This window comes from Dreissena polymorpha, chromosome 11, assembly GCF_020536995.1.
Source record: "Dreissena polymorpha isolate Duluth1 chromosome 11, UMN_Dpol_1.0, whole genome shotgun sequence".
Lineage (NCBI taxonomy): Eukaryota > Metazoa > Mollusca > Bivalvia > Myida > Dreissenidae > Dreissena > Dreissena polymorpha.
In genome coordinates, this window is record NC_068365.1 from 86,308,363 (window position 1) to 86,331,598 (window position 23,236).

At 37.2% G+C, this 23,236-nt stretch overlaps 2 protein-coding genes across 2 annotated transcripts; one reads left to right on the forward strand and one right to left on the reverse strand.

Moving 5' to 3' along the window:
* The first annotated feature begins 1,185 nt into the window (after positions 1 to 1,185).
* LOC127850495 (zinc transporter Slc39a7-like) lies at positions 1,186 to 9,785 on the forward strand. The gene is made up of 3 exons (XM_052383582.1): positions 1,186 to 2,273; positions 4,186 to 4,391; positions 6,050 to 9,785. Exons 1-3 carry the CDS (start codon positions 1,190 to 1,192, stop codon positions 6,299 to 6,301), a joined length of 1,542 nt encoding a protein of 513 aa, XP_052239542.1. The 5' UTR covers positions 1,186 to 1,189; the 3' UTR covers positions 6,302 to 9,785.
* Positions 9,786 to 10,776: 991 nt separating this feature from the next.
* On the reverse strand, positions 10,777 to 18,985 carry LOC127851873 (uncharacterized). The gene is made up of 4 exons (XM_052385818.1): positions 18,930 to 18,985; positions 17,504 to 17,566; positions 15,100 to 16,272; positions 10,777 to 11,508 (listed from the first exon to the last, which is right to left on the reverse strand). Exons 1-4 carry the CDS (start codon positions 18,976 to 18,978, stop codon positions 11,180 to 11,182), a joined length of 1,614 nt encoding a protein of 537 aa, XP_052241778.1. The 5' UTR covers positions 18,979 to 18,985; the 3' UTR covers positions 10,777 to 11,179.
* Between the last annotated feature and the right edge of the window lie 4,251 nt (positions 18,986 to 23,236).

Genomic DNA, 23,236 nt, shown 5'->3' on the forward strand with positions numbered 1-23,236 from the left:
CGAAGCGCCGAGGTTATACATTTTGATGTACCCACTCACGTCTTTTGTTAAATTATAGTTTCATTTCTCGGCCGATTTTGACAAATTATATATCATTAGAAAGCTTACGTTACGTAGTAAACAGATATATCAATATATATTAAGTTTTTCTTCTGATTTCGACAGCCCGGCGAGTTATAACTTTAACTTTTGCAAATATCATACCGTTTTGGAGTTTTAGAATCTAGATTTACGGTTGACATGTTCGTACTTAATACCAATTTGTAGCGTTTATATTTGGAGTTCAGTTTTAAAAATTACATCTTGCTTAGGAGAATAGAATTCTGTATACGATAGAAAAAAAATTGTTTAAAAACGAAAGTAATTAAGGAATGAAGGCGGGAAAATGTAGCGCGCGTTCCTAACGCACTGAACTGATGCTACGGTCTTGGCGATTATGCTTTTGTTTAGATACCGGCCATTGAATTTCCGTTGCCATGATTATTATAACTCGCCGCGCTGCCAAAATCAGAATAAAAACTTAATATATATTTATATATCTGAAAACTACATTACGTAAGCTTTCTAATGATATATAATTTGTCAAAATCGGCCTAGAAATGAAACTATAATTTAACAAAATACGTGAGTGGGTACATCAAATGTATAACATCGGCGCTTCGATAAAAGATCGACAGATACGACACGGTCACGTGACTTAGACACAACAAGATATTTAGAGTAACGGTCCCGTTTCATATCCGTGTAATCTAGAGTCCGTGGTTTCGCGTTGCAACGCTTTATAATTTTCAGGTTTTTAAATCGTCAAAAGATGCATATAAAGGCTATTTTAGAGCATGATAAATGTTCAGTATTACTGTTTCATCACAAACATTATAACTAAAACGAAAACTTGCGAATCTGAAACAACTTTTTTCCATTTAGGGCCTATCAATTTACCCAAACGTGAAAAGGCCCCTTTAATATAAATTACAACAACAACAATAACAATATCGTCTATATTTACACAATTTACATCTGCGTACGTTCTAATAATGATCATCACCAGCGTGCATTGTAATATTGTAGTTTGACACGGCTGTACAGTTAACTTATGCCATCATCACCAGACCAACTTTGACTCTCGAAACCGTTTGTAATTGATCGTCTGTAGTTGACCGTCTCGTCTTAAATAAATCAGGGTTGACAGATGTGCATCGCTGAGCTTTTTGTGACACAGATGTACACGTCTACGAAAATGCAAAACAAGAGACGTAATTTACACTTTTGCTTGCTTTCAATCGGCGTTCTCACGTATGTTGCAATTAATTTCACGAACGGACAACATCATGGACACGCGCACGATGAACCGGCGTCGTTTAAATATTCACAGCAGGCAAACGAAGAGCCACCGGCTGCGGATGTGAACCACGGCCACGCACACAGTCATGGACACGGAGGACACGGGCATGCTCACAAGCATGGAGATCATGGTCACGCACATTCCCATGGTAGCAATGATCATGGTCACGCACATTCCCATGGTGGCAATGATCATGGTCACGCACATTCCCATGGTGGCAATGATCATGGTCACGCACATTCCCATGGTGGCAATGATCATGGTCACGCACATTCCCATGGTGGTGGTAATCATGGCCACTCGCATGGGAAGAAGGATCAAGGCCATGTACATTCGCACGGTAAAGAAAAACAGGAGCCTGTGAAAAAGTCCGAACCAAAACAGGAGCCTCTGAAGAAGTCCGAACCAAAAGTAAAGAATACTGGTATGAAACTCTGGATAGAGGCTTTGTCTGCCACAGCAATAATCAGTGTATCGCCTGTATTTATTCTACTGTTCATTCCACTTGACAATACTGACCAACATCAACCTCTTCTGAAGATTCTGCTCAGCTTTGCGTCTGGTGGATTGCTGGGAGATGCTTTTCTACATTTGATTCCTCATGCTGTGGCCCCACATTCACATGGTGGTGAAGACCACGGCCATTCACATGATCACGGACATTCGCATGGCGAAGGGGGCCATTCTCATGACATGTCGGTAGGTCTTTGGGTCCTCGCTGGGATCATCACTTTCCTTATCGTGGAGAAGTTTGTAAGGATTGTGAAAGGTGGACACTCGCACTCACATTCTCATGCACCACCAGCAGTTGCAGACAAGAAGGATGAGAAGCAAAGCAAAGATGACAAGAAAAAGTCTGATGATGACACGGAATCCTCTGACAAAAAAACTGAAACTGACAAAAAGACAGATGAGACTAAACATGTAGAAGGTAAAGTGCTAGAAAAATGCTAGATTTATTTTGTTTCCATCAAATAATTTTAGATTGATTTTAAATCTATAGACAAAGCTATTACTGTGTATGTTTTGTTTTAATAGTTTGTTTTTTTTTATGCCCCCGAAGAAGGGCATATAGTGATCGCACTTTCCGTCTGTCTGTTTGTCTATCACACTTTGCGTTTAGGTTTCGAAAAAAATTATCATAACTTCTATGTCCCTTCAGATGTAACATTCATATTTGATATGCATGTGTATATGGACAAGGTCTTTCCATACGCACACAAATTCTGTCCCTCTTGACCTTGAACTTAGGGTCCACAATTAGGTTTCGCAAAATGTGTTTATGTTTCGAAAAGTGCTCATAATTTCTATCAAAGCGTTTATCGGGGGCATATGTCATCTTATGGAGACAGCTCTTGTTTTTTTTCAGAAAATTGAATGTACAGGGGATATTTGAGGATTGATTACATAATATTCATTTGTAATTGTCAGTGTTAAAGATCTTTATGCAGGCCAGGCCAGGGCTTTTCTTCCTGTTTATGCCCTAAAGGGTGGCATATAGTTTTTTTATCTGTCCGTCAGTCTGAGAACTTTAACATTGGTCATAACTTTTGCAATATTAAAGGTAGCAACTTAATATTTGGCATGCATGTGTAGCTCATGGAGCTGGACATTTCGAGTGGTGAACGGTCAATGTCATCCTTCAAGGTCAAATGTCAAATATATGGCTTCAAAGTTGCACAAAAGGGGGCATTGTGATTATGACAAACACATCTCTTGTGAGAGAATGGCTGTAGACAGCCATTTCACAATTTCAACATGGACATTTCACAAATTTAACACTGCCACATTACTTGAGAAAAACAGCCTTCTTTAATTGTGAAGAGCGGTCTTTTTTTAGCTCAAAACTGTAAAAAATGGCCATTTCACATTTCAAAATTACAATTTGTTTAAATATTTTACATACATGTAAGAGAGACAAGATATTGACAGTGGTTTGGCTTTGCATGGTTTGAGATAGAGTGCAGCGATTTTTTTCCTTCATTATAAAGTACCGGTAAACGGCACTTTCCCAATTACGAAAAAACTACAAATTTCCCAATTGCTGTCAAAAAAATTCCCAATTTTAAGGTAAAAAAAAAAAAAATCTTTTTGGAAAATGCAACATTTTGTTAGTTTCCCTATGCAGCTCTATGGCTTGAACCTAGGTAAATATAATATTGACAGCTTGAAAACACTTAGTTATTAGTTTTAAAGTATTTGGGAGCATAAAATCAAATACACCAATTTCCCAATTTGAGGGTTTCACGACTCGATTTTTCCCAATTTTAAGGCTTTTACGACTCAAATTTTCCCAATTGGACCGGTACGGGTACTTTTCCCAATTGGACAAAAAAAATTGCTGGAGTTAACCAGTCAAAATATAGTTGATCTAAATGTAAGTGTTTTTTTGTTGAAAGAAAAAGTGCCCAGACAAAGAAAATATAATTTGAATGCATTATTGATAGCCATTTTTATATCATTTAAATATATGCGAATATTTAACATGCTTTTACTATACTAATTCTTATCAAATCAGTTTCAAAATGTTTACAATTTGCATCTCGTTCTTTCACAATTTTCAGAAGTTTGCGACTCATTTTTACAAATAATTAACAAGTTTGCAACTCATTTTTTCACAAAGTGAGCCGGCCAGGGCCGCTTCAGAAAATCAGGTAAAAAAGCCCTGCAGGTACTCTTAAAATTAATGTGTACATTTTGGTTGGAAAATCTTATTTTAAGATTTCAGTTTTAAAAATATCAAAATGTTTTTAATAGTTATTTTTTGTTATTTCATTTCTTTCACGTAAAAAAAAAATATGGGGTTAGTCTTGTTTTCTAAATATGACATTTCTTGTTTTCAGTTGTGGAAGATATTAAGGTGGCTGGCTACCTCAACCTGGCTGCAGATTTTGCTCACAACTTTACGGATGGGCTAGCAATTGGTGCTTCATTCATGATGGGGCAGAGCTTGGGAATCATCACAACAATAACTATCTTCCTGCATGAAATTCCTCATGAGATTGGTGATTTCGCCATACTGGTACAATCTGGTTGTACAAAGAAAAAGGTTTGTCCACATTCACATTCCTAGTGAAAAAGCTAACCCAAAAGAGCATGTGTTGGATTTAAACATTGGTTGAAAGATCAAGTACCGGTATTCTTGCACTTTATGTTCAAATCAGCTTTCTTCTATGCTTTAGTAATGACAAGGATAGAAAAATATTGTTGACTCTATTTTTTGTATATTTAAAGAATGAAGGCTTGTGATGGAAAATAGAAGTTGTCATAAATTTATTTTAAGTCACTTTCTTACACAATACACATGTTAGAGTAGTGACTGTAGTTCAGTATATGCGGTCCTTGCTTTGAACTTGGTTTAAGAAGTGCACTTTTTAGTAACAATTTTAACGTACAATGATGGTTTATGTTATCATAGTTTCTTACAAAGTATCTTTAGTTAGTTTATTATACCAAGACTGTTGATTACTGGATCCTGTTAACGGATGGATTGGCAAAATAAGTTTGAAAATGTCATTCAGGTATATTCAAAAAAAAAGAACACTGACTCTCAAATTAGAAGCATATTTAAAATTAAAATATTATTTTGTAAGGAATATTTAACCAGTTTTTCCGAAGGAAAAAACTGGTTATTAGATTGGCGAATGCGGGCGGGCTGGCTGGCGGGCGGGCGGAACAAGCTTGTCCGGGCCATAACTATGTCGTTCATTGTCAGATTTTAAAATCATTTGGCACATTTGTTCACCATCATTGGACGGTGTGTCGCGCGAAATAATTACGTCGATATCTCCAAGGTCAAGGTCACACTTTGAGTTCAAAGGTCAAAATTGGCAATAAATGAGCTTGTCTGGGCCATAACTATGTCATTCATTGTGAGATTTTACAATTATTTGGCACATTTGTTCACCATCATGGGACGGTGTGTCGCACGAAAGAATCACATCAATATCTCCAATGTCAAGGTCACCACAACTTAAAATAGATTTATTTTGAAACAAACTTACAAAGGGGGTTAATTTTGTTTGTTCATTTCAAAAGTTCAGTTTGAGTTGTCTCCCTTAATCAGATTTTTTTTCACAACGAAAACCTGGTTTTGTGACAATTTTGTCCCTTGTTATCAATTGTTGTCTAAAGCTTTAATTGGGAAATGTGTGTATTACTTACCTAGCATTAACTCTTTCAGTGCGGGAACCGAATTTTGAAGGCCTTTGCAAACAGTTTGGATCCAGATGAGACGTCACAGAACATGGCGTCTCATCTAGATCCAAACTGTTTGCTATTCTAATAGTATTCTTTGGAAAAAAAACGAAGAAAATGCTAATTTTAGAAATTCAGCAAAGTGGATTACCGATTAGTTTCAAGAGCATCATGCTCCAAATGGTACAAATTGAAAGCATATATTCGTATATATGCCAAATTTACCTTGGTTCAAATCTAGGGAAGGCAATAAAAATGAATAATTCTCGTATAGTTTTGTCAGTAATATGTTAACCATTATTGATTCTTTTAGCAAATATCTGTCGACAAGTCCATTTTAATTGATGTACATGTACTTGAAAGTGAAATCATATGAAATATGTAACTATGTAAGATTACTCATTTTATATTGTTAATGTTAGTTATCTCTTCATACTCTAGCTTGATAATACAAATATATATGATTATCCATAAAACACCGCATAGTTTATAATAAAATGATCATTTCAGGCAATGATGCTGCAGTTTAGCACAGCCATTGGGGCGATGCTGGGGACCGTCTGCAGTCTGTTTGCAGAGGGTATCGGAAACGAAGCCACAGCCTGGATCTTGCCATTCACCGCTGGTGGCTTCATTTACATCGCTACTGTGTCTGTAATACCTGAGCTTCTAGAGGACACAAAGCTTGGGCAGTCCATTAAAGAGATCTGTGCTCTACTTGTCGGTGTTTACATGATGGTTCTTATAGGGCAATATGAGTAAAGTTAGTCTATAAAATAGTTGTCCTTGAAAACATTATTTTTTCTTCTCTGTGCTTACCTGAGCATGCCGTGCTCATGGAAAGCTATTGTGGTCAGACTATGTTAAGGATTTTTTTTGGCCCGATTTTATAGCCGAAATTCGACTATGTTCCCAATCCCAAAAAGTATACTTTTTTCCCAAAATGTCGCAAAAAATTCCCAATTGCCAAAAAAAAAAAAATTTTTTTTTTTTTTTTTTAGAAAGAAGTCTTATGTATATTTTATCTCAATTTTAATTCCATTACATCTAACAAAGTATTATATGATTTTTTTCTTTTAATTTGAATGATTATAAAGAGTTAAATCAAATTTAGTATTTCCCTAATCAGTGGACTTTTCGTGTGGAAAAAAAGGCTAATGAATATATTTTCCCAATTTCATGAAAATGCCGATAAAATTCCCAATTCCAAAGCCATGGGCTATCTTCCCAAAAAGTGGAAAAAAAAACCTGATGTTAAGCGTCCTGTTTTGTTATCTGTAAGCTTATAGCTAGTTATCAATCAAGAGGCCAAATTCAGTTCACAAACTCAATATAACTTGGTCCGAATGTTTATCTTGATGATATCTTGGTAGAGTTCAAATCTGGGTAATGTTCCCCCAAAACAAGGTCACCAGATTAATTAGTATATATATATCTTTTAACCTTTATAAACAACACATTAAGACTTATTGGTGAAACTTGGTCGAATGATTATCTTTACAATGTCAAGGCCATGTTGAAATATGGGTCAAAAGTGATAAAAAAAAAAACAGTTCACCAGGTCAAGTCTTCAGCCATTTCTGTACCTTTGACTCAGGTGAGCGTGTTTGTTCTATCATGGTCCACTTGGATTAGCAGTATCTTATTAGGAATACATTAAATTGTCTTGACTTTGTATAGTTGATGTTCATTATGTACTGTTTCATTTCATGCTCAGTAAATATTGCAGATTTTCTTTCTAAACATTGTGATCATGATTGAATGACAGTTGTGGATATGTTCACTAAAAGTATATTGTTTAATTTTAGTTCCAACATTTTGAAGTATTGATTATTCTTCTGGACGACATAATGTTTGTGTTTAACCAAAAAACTATTTAAAAGTGTCACTCTGTTGCTGTTTTACTTTATTTTATTTGTCATTCAATTGAGTGTGTTTGAAGCTTTGACAATTGATGTTAGCAGCTGTAGAAAAGAGTTGCTCACATAGCCAACTTAAATGACTTGATGGAAGTAACTTGCTAGTTCACTGTTTTTCAGCACTGCAGTTAATATTTGATATGGTATGCTAGTCATTCCACTAAAAGACATCTTTCAGTTTCATTATACCATGTTCAAAGAAAACTGTGCATTTGATTATTGTATTTAAAATTAACAAGATTCAGTATGGTTAGTTAAATACAAAGACATTTGTCTTCAAACCTCTTGCATGCATTGTTTTGGATATTATTATGTAAAAAAGAGCTTGTATAAATGTTTTATGTATTATTAAACTATGATATACTTAACATATCATTTGTATTTACATAATTTATGTTGGCAATGTGCAGTGATGAATTGAATGTTAATGGTGATAAAGTCATTTTACTTTCAGAATATGTCTACAAATATTAATAATGTTTGGGTTTTTGTTGCAAAATTTGTAGGAATTTACTTGGTCAAGTGAAATCATTATATTGCATTTACTAATAATGCTTGTTTTAGAATGTTTATTTCTTATTTATTTCATTTTTTCCAGTGTTAAAGTGTTTTTGAGGCTTATCTATTGTGGCTTGTCTGACTTTGAATGTAACCTTTGTTTCCGTTATAATTGTTGACAACCAGTGTCTCCTTGGAAAAAACATAACTCCAACACAAATTTGCAAATCGAAAACATTTTGTTTTAAAATTTGTCAATTTATCTAAACGTGAAAAGGTCCCTCTTAATTATTGACAAAACTGTATTGACAGTGTTTGAATGTCTATCTTACCTGCAAGATTGTAACTTATCTCATATGATGTAATTTTCTTCACGTTATTCAAAACTGTATGCGTGTGCTGTTGTTTTGTATAAGGGGTTGAGCGCTGTAATTAAGATTTTATGCCCCCAGTAGGAGGGCATATAGTGATTGGACTGTCCGTCCGTCTTTCCGTCACACTTTGCGTGTAGGTTTCGAAAAATGCTCATAACTTCTATGTTCCTTGACATGTAACCTTCATATTTGGTATGCATGTGTATATGGACAAGGCCTTTCCATATGCACACAAATTTTGACCCCTGTGACCTTGACTTTGAACTAAGGGTCCGCGTTTAGGTTTCGAAATCTGTGTTTAGGTTTCGAAAAATGCTCATAACTTCTATGTCCCTTGAGATATAACCTTCATATTTGGTATGCATGTGTATATGGACATGGCCTATCCATACGCACACAAACCTGTGACCTTGACGTTGAACTTAGGGTCCGCGTTGAGGTTTCGAAATCTGCGTTTAGGTTTCGAAAAATGCTCATTACTTCTATGTCCCTTGAGATATAACCTTCATATTTGGTATGCATGTGTATATGGACAAGGCCTTTCCATACGCACACAAATTTTGACCCCTGTGACCTTGACCTTGAACTTAGGGTCCGTGTTTAGGTTTCGAAATCTGCGTTTAGGTTTCAAAATAAAGCTTATAACTTCTATCAAGCGTTTATAGGGGGCATAAGTCATCCTATGGTGACAGCTGTTGTTTATAACATAAAATATCGGGAGCTATGCTTACCCAACAGCTATAATACAAAATAAAATTGTATTTCACTGACTATATGTTTGGTGATGGTCTGACATGTGTGTGGTGTTTGCAAGTAGTGATCATGAGCTATATATGTACATTATTATATTATATGTCATAGGGACTTTCAATTACATGCAATAAAAGTTGCCTTTAATAATTAAGTTATGTTTTAGAACAATAAGGAGTATGCTTGTGTGCATCATGCAGATGTAAGTTAAGATTTGTAGAGGAATACATTATATTGGCATATGGACAGGTATGAGTATTCAGACATTATAGTTGTTAAGATGCTTACAGCACGTGCTGATTGCTGATGTGTACAGAAGTGTTTACAGTTCCTAGTTTCAAGGTAAAATACAAGAGTATAAAGAGTATAAACAAGTGAAGTCAAAGTCAAATTTAGTATTCTTAATATTAATATAAAACGTTAAAGGCTTTTTCACAAAATCTTTTGCATGTTCATGGCTTTGCTTTAACAGCGCAATAATATTGTTATCATTTAATTGAAATTAATAGGTATTGAAAAATGTTGTAAAGCTATGTAAATATGTTTAAAATGCTTACCAAACAGCTATAATACAAAATAAATTGTATTTACACTGATTTTATATTTGGTGATGGTCTGTCACGTGTGTGGGTGGTGTTTGTACTTAGTGATCATGAGCAATATATGTCCATAGGCACTTTGAATTAATAAAGGGATTGAAATGTTTCTTTTTTTCGTAACTCCTACTTTATTTATGGTTCCAGAGGCAAAGTATTTACGATTTAAGTTTACTATAAATTTGGAGAGAATTTTATTTTTACATTATGCATTCAAGTGACCAATGAAATTTCTGAATAAATGCCCCTTACTTTTCCCCTTAACAGACTGGAAATTTATTTTCCTGACTTATGGTCAAAGTACTGGTAAAATTAGTGAAATGTAGTTAAACCATACATAAAAATAATGCCATCGTAACCAAACTTATCCGTTTCTTATATAGTTACTGGTGCTAAAAAATATTCTACCTGTCCAACTGTGTACTTGACGTGAACTTACTTACTAGCATAATAAAACGATAAACATGCACGTTTTATGTTGGATTTAATTGCTACTGTTTCATATACACGCACGTTTATGCATCGAATATTTCTTCATTCCTGAAATCGGTATTCAGGTCAAATTCCGCTGTGAATGCGAACAACAGGTTTTGTTGCCCCCGGTAGGGAGGCATATAGCATTTGAACTGTCTGTCCGTCCGTTGGCCATAACTTTTGCAATATTGAAGATAGCAACTTGATATATGGCATGCATGTGTATCTCATTGAGCTGAACATTTTGAGTGGTGAAAGGTCAAGGTCAAAAGTTTAAAAAAATATAATCCTCGGGAAGTAATAAGCTTAAAAGGGAGATAATTTATAAAGCTGCTAAATGATATATTGAAATTTTATTTCAAAGCGGCGCAATAGGGGGCATTGGGTTTCTGACAAACACATCTCTTGTTATTACTAAGTTAATAGGAAAAAAAAAGTTCTTATGAACAAAACATTCGGAAACACGAACAATTGGTACACGCTCGTTATGTATAGAACGAGCGATAACAAAAATGCATACATAAAATATACGATTACCTTAAGACATACGGTACGCCTGAGGCATTTGCAATTAACATATTTATACCGAGTGGACTCTCCCATCCTTCTAAATTGGATCAATTTATTTCCAAAATTAGGGATGCCTAGTATATTATTTATATATTTATAATATTTCTTACAGAAATTCCTTTAAGCAAACAGCGTAGACCCAGATGAGACGCCGCATCAAAGTGCCGTCCAAGATTATCATGCGCAGGCTAATCAAGAACAACACTCTGCATAAACAGGATATTCGTTAAGAAGAGACTTCTTTTTAACGAAAACTTCTATAAAAGCGGATAGTGTCGTCCCTGATTAGCACTTGCGTCGGACTGCACAGGCTTATCTGGGACGAAACTGCGCACAAACATTAAACCCCGTTTTTCCTTAGCACGATTCATATGAACATTTACGTAACCAGAAAACGGACCTGATCACTTCAATAAAACCTGTTCGCTGAAGTGTCTTTAGCTACATTAGATACAGTGCCTATCTCCAAGACTTTCTAGATGCTGCAGGCACTTTCAGCTGAGATTGGTTCGGGGTTCGAGACTGTGGCTTTGGCGTGCCAATTTTCACAATGGGGCGCTCCGCCGAAAACTTCGCATGATTCACGCTGAACTCTTCCGGTAAAACGTTCGTTATTGGAGCAACGTGGTTCATTGTGGGGACGTCCGGTACTTCGGGAGAGGGCGTGGCTATTTCATGAATAGGGGACTGGGAGGCGAATTGCGGTTGTTGATATGACGTCACGTGATCAAACGTTGACGGCCCAATGCTGAATTCGTCTGGTAGGTTATACATCGGCGGTCCCTTGTCTAAAATGATATGCCATTTACAAATATTATTTTCTATTTAAACACAACATGCCATTCGGATTATTAACTTAATGCGTACTTAGTTTCCATTCACAAGCCGATTTACCAGCACTTTCTCACATTTGCAAGATTTATTTAATATTTTATATAAGAATACATATTCTTGTTTTCCAAAGAACACGCGCAACGTTCCGCTGTTAGTTTCAATATTATATATGAGGGCAGTCCAGAAAGTGTGTTCACGTTGTTGTTTATTGACTCACCGCGTACTATATTTATGCATTTTCTGAAAAAATAACACTGGGTTACTGAAAACATTAAAAACAGGTTCGAGTTAATTCATTCGACGAAAACGAACGAAGAAAAAATACACATCTTTAGTTCATTAAAGGGACCTTTTTCACATATTTTGGCATATATTGAAGATTGTCATTAAATGTTTTAAATTGATAAATGTTAACATTGGGAACTAAAATGTCCCAGTAAAAAAAAACAAGAATAAATTAAAGAAAGAAAAACAAGTAATCCTCAACTGGACTCGAACCACTGACCCTTGAAGTAAAAGTCTAGCGCTAAAACCACCCCGCCATCCGTGTCCATATAGGTGACACTGTAGGTTATACTTCATATAAGCAATCCTCATAATGTCACAAAATATAGCGATAACAACAGAACTCTCCAAATTATTCAATCGTTTCGCGTTTGTAACGCTTTATAATGTTCAGTCTTTTAAATCGTCAAAAGATGCACACATATATAATGGATATTTTAGAGCATGGCAATGTTCAGTATAATTGTTTCCTCGCAAATATCATAACTAGAACGAACATTTGCTAATCTTTTTTTCAATTTTGTCAATTTTCAAAAACTCTTACAGCTGTATGAAGTATGGCTATTGACTGCACTGTTTGATCGACAATATTCAACTTATTTCTTGTACATTTTATTGTACGATGGATGTCCCTAAACGTGTTTGTTTATTTGATTCGCGTTCTGAGAAAACTGGGCATAATGCATCTGCGTAAAGTGTCGTCCCAGATTAGCCTGTGCAGTCCGCACAGGCTAATCAGGGACGACACTTTCCGCCTAAATTGGATTTTTGCTAAGAAGACACTTCATTTAAACGAAAAATGTCATAAAAGCGGAAAGTGTCGTCCCTGCTTAGCCTGTGCGGACTGCAGAGGCTTATTTGGGATGACACTTTACGCACAAGCATTATACCCAGTTTTCTCAGAGCACCACTCATTTGTGGAGCTGAATCATTCGCCGTTTTCAGAAGTATTCCAGTCATATCACGGCGGTCAGTTGACCAACTCACACTTTCCTGGGTTTACCAGTACTACAACAAAGAGAAGTTTTAAACAGGGGTAGATTCAGTGTTCATTTAATAACTGGAGCGTCTAATTTGTATAATAAAATCGCCTTTTCGCGTCGTGTCAATTTTAAACTTTTCTCTTCTTCACTTATGCAATTGCACTGTTTTCGAATGATTAGTTTTCAAAATTCGAAGTGGTGATACATGGCAACCTACTGTTATACTTGTAGTTTCATTTGCATGTCTCTTAAAGACAGGGGTTAAAGGGGCCTTTTCACAGATTTTGGCATGTTTTGAAGTTTGTCATTAAATGCTTCATATTGATAAATGTAAACATTGCATATAAAAAGCTCCAGTAAAAAATCAAGAATACAATTAACAAAAGAACAAAAAGGTAACCCTCAGCAAGACTCGAACCACTGACCCCTAGAGTCCTGGAGTAAAAAGACTACAACTTAGACCACTCGACCATCCATTCAGATGTGTGTGTATCAGAGTTTATTTACAGGTCCTACAGGCCTCTTCACGAGGTCTTTGAGGTCCGAACTGTGTCCATCCAGATACAATAACAAACATAGTTTATACTTTATATAAGCAATCATCGTAGTTTCTCAAAATATAACGACAACAACAAAATTCTCCAAATTATTAGTTCGTTTCGCTTTGCAACGCTTTATATTTTTCGGGTTTTTAAATCGTCAAAAGATGCATAAAATGGTTATTTAAGAGCATGGTAAATGTTCAGTATAACTGTTTTCTCACAAATATCATAACTAAAACGAAAATTTGCGAATCTTAAACAACTTATTTCATTTTTGTCAATTTACCCAAACGTAAAAAGGCCCCTTTAAGACAAACTTGTATTGTTGCAAATAATGTAGTTGAAAGTACACGTATCATAGATTTCTTCTACATAAGTTCGTTTTTAGATTTGTAGCACCTTCTCTGCATGAACTTTCCGGGCAATCCTCGTACCTAATTCAGATTGTATAAAAAATACATTTTTATAAAGACTGGATCATACAATTGTCATAAAAATGTATATACGCGGTTGACCAATTGTTATAAACACTCAGTTTTTCACCTGCCTTTACCGATGTCATCCGACGACAGTTACCTACCTTTACCGATGTCACCCGACGCCAGTTACCGACCTTTACCGATGTCATCCTACGACAGTTACCTACCTTTACCGATGTCATCCGACGACAGTAACCTACTTTTACCGATGTCATCCGAATACAGTTACCTACCTTTACCGATGTCATCCGACGACAGTTACCTACTTTTACCGATGTCATCCGAATACAGTTACCTACCTTTACCGATGTTTTCCGACGATAGTTACCTACTTTTACCGATGTTATCCGACGACAGTTACCTACTTTTACCGATGTCATCCGACGACAGTTGCCTACTTTTACCGATGTCATCCAACGACAGTTACCTGACTTTACCGATGTCATCCGACGACAGTTACCTACCTTTACCGATGTCATCCGACGACAGTTACCTAGTTTTACCGATGTTATCCGACGACAGTTACATACCTTTACCGATGTCATCCGACGACAGTTACGTACTTTTACCGATGTTATCCGACGACAGTTACCTACCTTTACCGATGTCATCCGACGACAGTTACCTACTTTTACCGATGTCATCCAACGACAGTTACTTACCTTTACCGATGTCATCCGCCGACAGTTACCTACTTTTACCGATGTTATCCGACGACAGTTACATACCTTTACCGATTTCATCCGACGACAGTTACCTACCTTTACCGATGTTATCCGACGACAGTAACCTACCTTTACCGATGTCATCCGGCGACAGTTACGTACTTTTACCGATGCCATCCGACGATAGTTACGTACTTTTACCGATGTCATCCGACGACAGTTACCTACCTTTACCGATGTCATCCGACGACAGTTGCCTACTTTTACCGATGTCATCCGACGACAATTTCCTACTTTTACCGATGTTATCCGACGACAGTTACCTACCTTTACCGATGTCATTCGACGACAGTTACGTACTTTTACCGATGTCATCCGACGACAGTTACCTACCTTTACCGATGTCATCCTACGACAGTTACGTACTTTTACCGATGTCATCCGACGACAGTTACGTACTTTTACCGATGTCATCCGACGGCAGTTACCTACCTTTACCGATGTCATCCGATGACAGTTACGTACTTTTACCAATGTCATCCGACGACAGTTACGTACTTTTACCGATGTTATATGACGACAGTTACCTACCTTTACCGATGTTATCCGAAGACAGGATCACTGTGTCCGCCCGAAGCGCCCTCCTAGGTATATCCTTACGGGCTCGTCTCGTTGATGGCAGCTCCGCATTATCTACCGCGCTGCCGACTCTGTTTAGAACCGTCTTCCGGTATGGTTTTGCGCTACCGAGCACCGGTCTTTCGCTGCTTTCCCTCATACTTGGGCTAGAACCTATGGTCGTATTCGACCTTCCGACATTCGGACTCGGGACTGACTTTGATCTGTTAAAAAAAGACGATGACGTGTTCGATGATTTCGGCCGTTCCAACGTCTTTTCCCCGTTAGTCGATTGCTCCGTTGTTGGTGCAACATATGTGAGCGATCGAATAAATTTCGGTTCTCCATTTTGCAGTTTACCTTCCGATGAACGATGTCCGCCGTTATGCTTTGTTAGTGGCGGATTACCGTTCTTACTAAGCGCATCCATCCCCGGGATTCCATTTTGCATTATAATATCCATCATTTGTTCGCGCTTTGGTATTTCGGAAGTCAATACATGTCCGCCATTTTCCGTCACGTTGTATGAGCTTTTTTCACCAATTTCCTTTCCGCTATCCAACTTTTGTCTTACGCTATCAGACTTATTGACACTGTTGTTAACTTTCTTCGATCCAATATTTATAGTCGACCTTTCAAAATAATTCGCTACCGCAGTTGGCAATATCTTTTCTCCTTTGCTTCTGATATTAGATTTAGACCTCGTTAAATTCGTAACGGATTTTGGTTTCGTCATGTCCGGCTTAGTGCGTTCCATCGACCTTGACCTTTGAAGTGTAGGCATAGTCTGAAGCGGATTCTTGTCCGGCAGTGTAGACGATTCCGGATTAGCGGCTGGCAGTGTAGGCTTTGGAATTAGGACGGGTCGGTCTGGCTTTGGACCCAAGTTTGTCGCGGTACGTTTCATTTGAAGATCAAGCGAAGACCTTTCTTTTTCCAACTTCTTGTTCATAGACGTGGTTGGTCGGGCGTAGCTCGGGGTTGGCGGAGCCGGTTTGGGGCGCCTGGAGCCTTTGTTCTCTATGTCCTTGACATTGATGGCCTTCAGGTGCTTCAGCGTCCGCGCCACGCCGCTCTTTCCGAATATGGACGGCGTTCCTCGAATGAGCGTCGTCGTGGAGCCCGTGCTGCTTTTCGTGTCGTCCACTGAATAACAGAACAACAGCATATAAGCCGCGCTCTGAGAAAAAGGGGCTTAATACATGTGCGTAAGATGTCGTCTCAGATTAGCCTATACAATCCACACAGGCTAACCAGGGGCGACACTTTGTGACTACACCGAAGTTTCGTTTAGAACGGACTTCTTTTAAACGAAACTTCCATTAAAGCGGAAAATTTGGTCACTTATAAGCCTGTGCGGAGAAGACAGGCTAATCTGGGCTGACACTTTACGCACATGCTTTCAGACCATTTTCCTCAGAGTGTGGCTCATAGGTTTAGCGGAAAGGGTCGTCCCTGATTAGCCTGTGCGGACTGCACTGGCTAATCATGGACGACACTTTATGCACAAGTGTACACGTGGTCAAGTTTCTTAAACATAATTGGTATATATATATACACATATATATATAAAATCACTTCAATGAAAAAATAAATGTGTCTACGAAAATATGAATCAGATACGCAACCCAAGAACATCGGAATTAGTTTCCCCACTTCATTATAAACGGAAATAAGCTTACATAAAAAAACGTCTTATTTTTGTCATTTTTTTACAAATATTGTATATAACAGTGGTGGAAAAAAATACTAAGAAAAACTCTCGCAAAATTTTAAGTATTGCAATGCTTTTTAAGGTGCCTTTTCATATATTTTCACATATTTTGGCATGTATTGAAGTCTGTCAGTAAATGCTTTATATTGATAAGTGTAAACATTGGATCTAAAAGGCTCCAGTAAAAATAACAAGAAATCAATTTGACAAAGAGAAAAAAGTAACCCTCAACTGGGCGCGAACCACTGACCCCTTGAGTAAAAGTATATCGCTTAGACCACTCGGCTATCAGTGCTCGTACAATGAGTGATGTATTTTAGACTACTATATATAAGCAATCCACGAAGTATCCCAAAATATAACGACAAGAACATAACTCTCCAAACTATTCAATCGTTTCGCATTGCATTACTTTATAATTTTCAGGTTGTTAAATCGTCAACAGATGCATAAAAGGGATATTTTAGAGCATGGTAAATGTTCAGTATTACTGTTTCCTCACACATATCGTAACTACAACGAAAATTTGTGAAGCTGACAACTTTTTTATTTTTTATTTTGTCAATTTACCAAAAAGTGAAAAGGCCCATTTAACAATGTTTACTTTGATTGTTGGAATGTATGTCTATCAATATCGGAATATAGTATTCAGAGAAATCCCACCTAGCACATCTTTCTCGGTAACGACGCTCTTTCGTCTGTGTGACGTCTCTGACTCGTGGATGTCTGAAGAAAACGGAAGTGTTGCATGCAAAAAAGAGTTGCGACAGTAGTTGCATATAATGATATATACATAGTTTTTCAATGTTCTGTTTTGTTTCTAATCGCTTTACATCTTCCACATTTCTTACTCATATTAAATACAGTCTGATCTGCAATATAATTGCCATGATATACTGAAAAGCAAATTAATTGAAAATTACAGTATTTTATATAATGCATTTTTATTAACCTGTATGGATATTAGAAGAACACTTTCTTATGAAAACGTAGGGGAATAAACGTGCCTTAAATACAATTGAATAATGCAACGTGATTCAATTAATCAATCCATCTCAAATCAATAGAAATACATATATACCTGTAGTGCATTAGTGGCCATTAAAAAGTGTATGGACGACTTAACAACTAAGTTACAATAGTTCCTTCACGTTATGCAATTGCTCTAAACGTTTTTAAGCGTCAACTTCCACTGTCGTGTGTTCATTTCCACGATAACTTTCATGAAAATTAGGGAAAAATTTACTCAAAATGCTCATTACATGTATTATCTTAATTATTCATTATGTATTGAATACATATCCCCAGTAGATATATGAAGCCATTTTCTATGGCAAGCGGTTCGACGCATAATCCCAAGAAACTAGGTTTCTCATGAGAACCTATGTTCACAGAATGAGAACCTAGGTTCTCGCTTGAAGATTGCACATTGCTTCAAGAACCCAAGTTCTCATTTGCAAACCTAGGTTTTCATGATAACCTAGGTTCTCATTTGAAAACCTAGGTTCTCATGAGAACCTAGGTTCTCGCTTGAAGATTGCACATGGCTTCAAGGACCCAAGTTTTCAAATGAGAACCTAGGTTTTCATGAGAACCTAGGTTTTCATGAGAATCTAGGTTCTCGTTTGAAAAACCTAGGTTCTCATTTGAAAACCCAGGTTCTCATGAGAACCTAAGTTCTCAGAATGAGAACCTAGGTTCTCATTAGAAACCTAGTTTCTTGCGGTTCGACGCATAATCCCACGAAACTAGGTTTCTCATGAGAACCTAGGTTCTCAGAATGAGAACCTAGGTTCTCAGAATGAGAACCTAGGTTCTCGCTTGAAGATTGCACATGGCTTCAAGAACCCAAGTTTTCAAATGAGAACCTAGGTTTTCATGAGAACCTAGGTTCTCATTTGAAAACCTAGGTTCTCATTTGAAAACCTAGTTTCTCATGAGAAACCTAGGTTCTCATTCTGAGAACCTAGGTTCTCATGAGAAACCTTGTTTCTTGGGATTATGCGTCGCACCGCTTGCCATAATTTTCAAAATCAGTTTGAATAAAATCAATCGAATAATACTATAATTTATGACTGTTTATACATACCGTTCAACCGTTTCTTCCAGTTGTCGACGTCACCATATCCTTTCTCCATGCTGTCAGGAACGTTAAGACGCTGGGAGACCTCGCCTAAAGGATGGTTCCCTGCAACCATGAGCGGATACCGTTGTTAAACACACATGAGCCGCGCTCTGGGAAAACGTGGCTTAATCCTTGAGCGTAAAGTGTCTTTCCAGATTAGCTTGTGTAGACCGTACAGGCTACCGTTAATCAGGGACGATACTTTCCGCTTTTGTGAATTGTTTTGTTTAAAAAAGGTTTCTTCAAAAAGAAAATCCACTGTATACGGTAAGTTTTGTCCCAAATAAGCCTATGCGAACTGCACCGGCTAATATGAGACGACACTTAAAGCAGATTAATTAAGCCCCGTTTTTTCGACTTACACCAACCGATCATACTCATTGGTTGCCGCCTATACACTTGATTTTTGATATTCTAGAATTTGTTTTCGAACGTTTTGCTGTATGCAATCATTGTCGCACAATTAACTTTGGCATATGAAGAAATATGTGTTTCAAAGATAGTTTGAAGATTTCTTCTTTGACTATGCTTATAAAAATGGAAAATAACGCGTGCATAGTTTAAAGACGTTGAGAAGAATAAAGATTGATCGACCTTACTAAACCGTTTTTAGATGTTAGTGGAAATAAAAAACAGCGCGTTTAGAGATACGGATTTGACGCTTGAAGGAACGTTAATATATAAGTACGGGAACACCATGTCTATGCAAACCTGTAATTTCTTAATTTTACGAAATTTTTTGGATAGCATTTAATCATATTCATTATATCAGTATTTGTTTCAAATATATACGATATTCAGTCGAAGTAGCTACCATTTTACTGTTTTAATGAATGTCGAGTTTCTTTGATAAACAAATTATTTCTCGACAAAGGTAAACTAGTCACACTGCGTTCTTCAGTATTTATTAGAAAATGTTCACAAAAGTGTGCATTCATTTGTGTATCCTTTTCAAAAGATTATTTGTATGTTTCTGTGCAATATTGCTTACCATGATATGAAAACTTAATATAAAAGCATAGTTCTCAGCTTAAATTAAGTATTCGTGATTCTAAGGTAGCATTAAGGCTGGTGAATGTAAATCAAGAGATCGACACGTTTAATACATCTGCGCAGGGTGGGTGGTGCATTTGCCGCACAGCGCTCTCACAATCCTGGGTCACCGTGGATTAGTGGATACGGTGTCCGCCTAGCGACCGGAAGGTCACGGTCTCGATCCCAAATGTGGGATCGTTCTTTATATCCATCAGAAGGACACCAAGTATTGGTTCTACCCAGGAAACTGACTCGAGAGCGTTTCAGTAAGCCTTCAGCTTTTGAAGCAATCAAGCTAACAAAAAAGGTTTCAAAATAAGCACATTTTAGAACTTATCACCATTTACCTGTTTTCAGCAGGCTCTTCAGTCGGGCTATTCGCTTGGCGCGCGCTTTCAGAAACGAGCGGAGGCAAAACGCCACTAAAGCAAGGATGATGAGGCCTCCGACACACGGCAGCAGAATGTAGAGCCACGTGAAGGACGTGGTTTCTGAACTCGCTGTCGTGGTAGAACCTGGCGTTGTAGTAGTTGGCGTGGTCGTTGTTGTGGGTGTGGTTGTAGTGGTAGGTACTGTTGTCGGAGTAGTAGTTGTCGCTGTTGTTGTTGTTGTTGTGGTTGTAGTTTCTGGAGTAGTTGTTGTGGTAGAAGTAGTTGTAGTTGTTGTCGGTGTGGTTGTTGATTCAGTTGTTGTTGTTGTAGTAGGTGTTGTAGTAGTTGGCGTTGTGGTGGTTTCAGTAGTAGTTGTGGTTGTAGGAGTAGTTGTAGTGGTTGTCGGTGTGGTTGTTGTAGTTGTTGGTTGAGTTGTTGTTGTAGTTGTTGATGTGGTTGTTGGTTCAGTTGTTGTACTTGTTGTTGGTTCAGGAGTAGTTGTGGTGGTTGTCGGAGTGGTTGTGGTCGTTGTTGTAGTTGTTGTAGTAGTTGGTACACCTATAAAATTTCGTATTCCTTTTTATTTTGCAATTCATTGTAAGTTTATGTGAACTTGACAGTTCAACCATAGCGTGGTAGATACGGATACACAATATTAAAATGCATTTTTTTATAATAAAAGTCAACAGATTAGGATAACGTTCATAGAACAACAGAACAGCTCTAACACAAGAATAGCAGAATGTATATCAGAACGGAAGAATCAAATATAAATTATAAAAGAATAACAACAATAAAAAACTTCTTAAGCAGAATAAGAAAAACACTGTGGCTGAATAGCAGAACAACATACACAACAGAAGAGTTGTTGAAACACTGCGGCAGAATAGCAGAACAACATACACAACAGAAGAGTTGTTGAAACACTGCGGCAGAATAGCAGAACAACATACACAACAGAAGAGTTGTTGAAACACTGCGGCAAAATAGCAGAACAGCATACTTGCATTATAGTCCAACATTAGAGTAACGCCACAATAGAACAGATTGTTTGATCAAGTTCAGAAGAACAGCAAAATAGCTAAAGAACTCTAATGGAATAAAAGAACAACAGAAAGCATAGCGGGACAACTCCATTTTAAAAACAAACTACAGCAGAAAGTTTATATTACAACCAGGACTGTGTTATTAACGTTAGTGATACCCCTCGCCGCCTTATCATCTATGGTCAGAGGCAAATAACTCGCGAGTTTGTGGATCAGTGGGTAAAGGTGTGAGAATGCATATCAGAATTGTGTCAGTATACTTTAAGTTTCAATCTAATTGCTTTGGAAAAGTTGAAGTAATTTGACTTACTAACGTATAACAGTTTATGCGGACTAACCGACCGATTGACTGACCGACCGACCGACAGATCGACTCCAAAATTCCATCTGTAAAACGTCGTTTGCGGGGAACAGTAGAATAGAACATCACATTGATGTTTTAGAGGCAATGATGCCTACTAATTTTAAGTTGCTTGATGTTGTTTTTTATAGTGCACATTACTGTGTGACTAACTATTAACCCACAACTAGACACTCGTGTTACCAATCATATTGTTTAAATGACTGTTGGAAAATTATATATGTTTGTCTCTAAAGAAACTCATTTAAATAACACCAGGGGAATAGAAAGACCGCAGAATTAAAGTACTACATTAAACAAACTAACTCATGCAGGACAATAACATAAATACAGGTGTTAAACTAATGACCAAAATGCTGTCAAGGACAGTGTATCGCCCGCCAAGGGTGCAGTGTTGTACATTAATAAGCGAGTTCACATTTAAAGGGACTTTTTCACAGATGTTGGCATGTATTGAAGTTTGTCATTAAATGCTTTATATGGATGAATGTAAACTTTGGACATTAAAAGCTCCAGTAAAAAAATACAATTAAAGGCGGAAAAAAGTAACCACCAACTTGGCTCGAGCCACTGACCCCTGAAGTGAAAGTCTAACGCTTAGACAACCCAGCCATCCGAGCTTATACAATGAGTGATGTATTTTATACTTTATATAAGCAATCCTCGTAGTGGCACAAAATATAACGTCAACAACAGAACTCTCCAAATTTTTCAATCGTTTCGTGTTGCAACGCTTTATAATTTTCAGGCTTTTAAATCGTCAAATTAAAGATGTCTATTATGGGTATTTTAGAGCATAGTAAATGTTCTGTATTAGTTCTTCCTCACAAATATACTAACTTCAACTAAAATTTGCGAATCTGAAACATTTTTTAAAAATTAATTTTGTGAATTTACCAAAACGTGAAAAGATCCCTTTAAGAGAAAAAACGCACCTTGATAATACGCGCTGTACCTACTGGAGAAAATTATTCTGTAAACTTCGACGAAATTCGAATACTTACTGTCGGAGGAATTGTACACAGAAACTGTTATATACTACGGAATTCCATAAACGACAGCATGCTGTTTACCGCCAACTGCCAACTGCTAACTGTCAACTGTCTACTGCTGACTGCCAACTGCTTACTGCAAACTGTCTACCGTCAATTATACTACTATAGTTATATAGTCTACTGCCAACTGCTTACAGTCAACTGTCCACTGCTGACTGCCAACTGTCTACTGCCAACTGCTTACAGTCAACTGTCTACTGCCAACTATCTACTGCTGACTTCCAACTGCTAACTGCCAACTGTCTACTGCTTACTGGAAATTAAAAAAAATACAATTGATCAATAACAATTGAGCATATTACAAGAATGCCGGTCAAAAATTACACCGTTGAGGAGATAAAGACGGTTCTGGCTAGAAAGCATGGTATATCGTACAGGTACAGTACAAGTATATGGTTATTGG

Excerpts from the sequence above, each read along its gene's own strand:
- LOC127850495 (XM_052383582.1), top strand. The coding sequence starts at position 1,190 with ATGTGCATCGCTGAGCTTTTTGTGACACAGATGTACACGTCTACGAAA. Across the intron at positions 2,274-4,185 it reads TGAGACTAAACATGTAGAAG|TTGTGGAAGATATTAAGGTG; the intron begins GTAAAGTGCTAG and ends TCTTGTTTTCAG. Across the intron at positions 4,392-6,049 it reads CTGGTTGTACAAAGAAAAAG|GCAATGATGCTGCAGTTTAG; the intron begins GTTTGTCCACAT and ends TGATCATTTCAG.
- LOC127851873 (XM_052385818.1), bottom strand. The coding sequence starts at position 18,978 with ATGGAGAAAGGATATGGTGACGTCGACAACTGGAAGAAACGGTTGAAC. Across the intron at positions 16,273-17,503 it reads TACCGAGAAAGATGTGCTAG|TGGACGACACGAAAAGCAGC; the intron begins GTGGGATTTCTC and ends TCTGTTATTCAG. Across the intron at positions 11,509-15,099 it reads TTCGGATAACATCGGTAAAG|ACAAGGGACCGCCGATGTAT; the intron begins GTAGGTAACTGT and ends ATATCATTTTAG.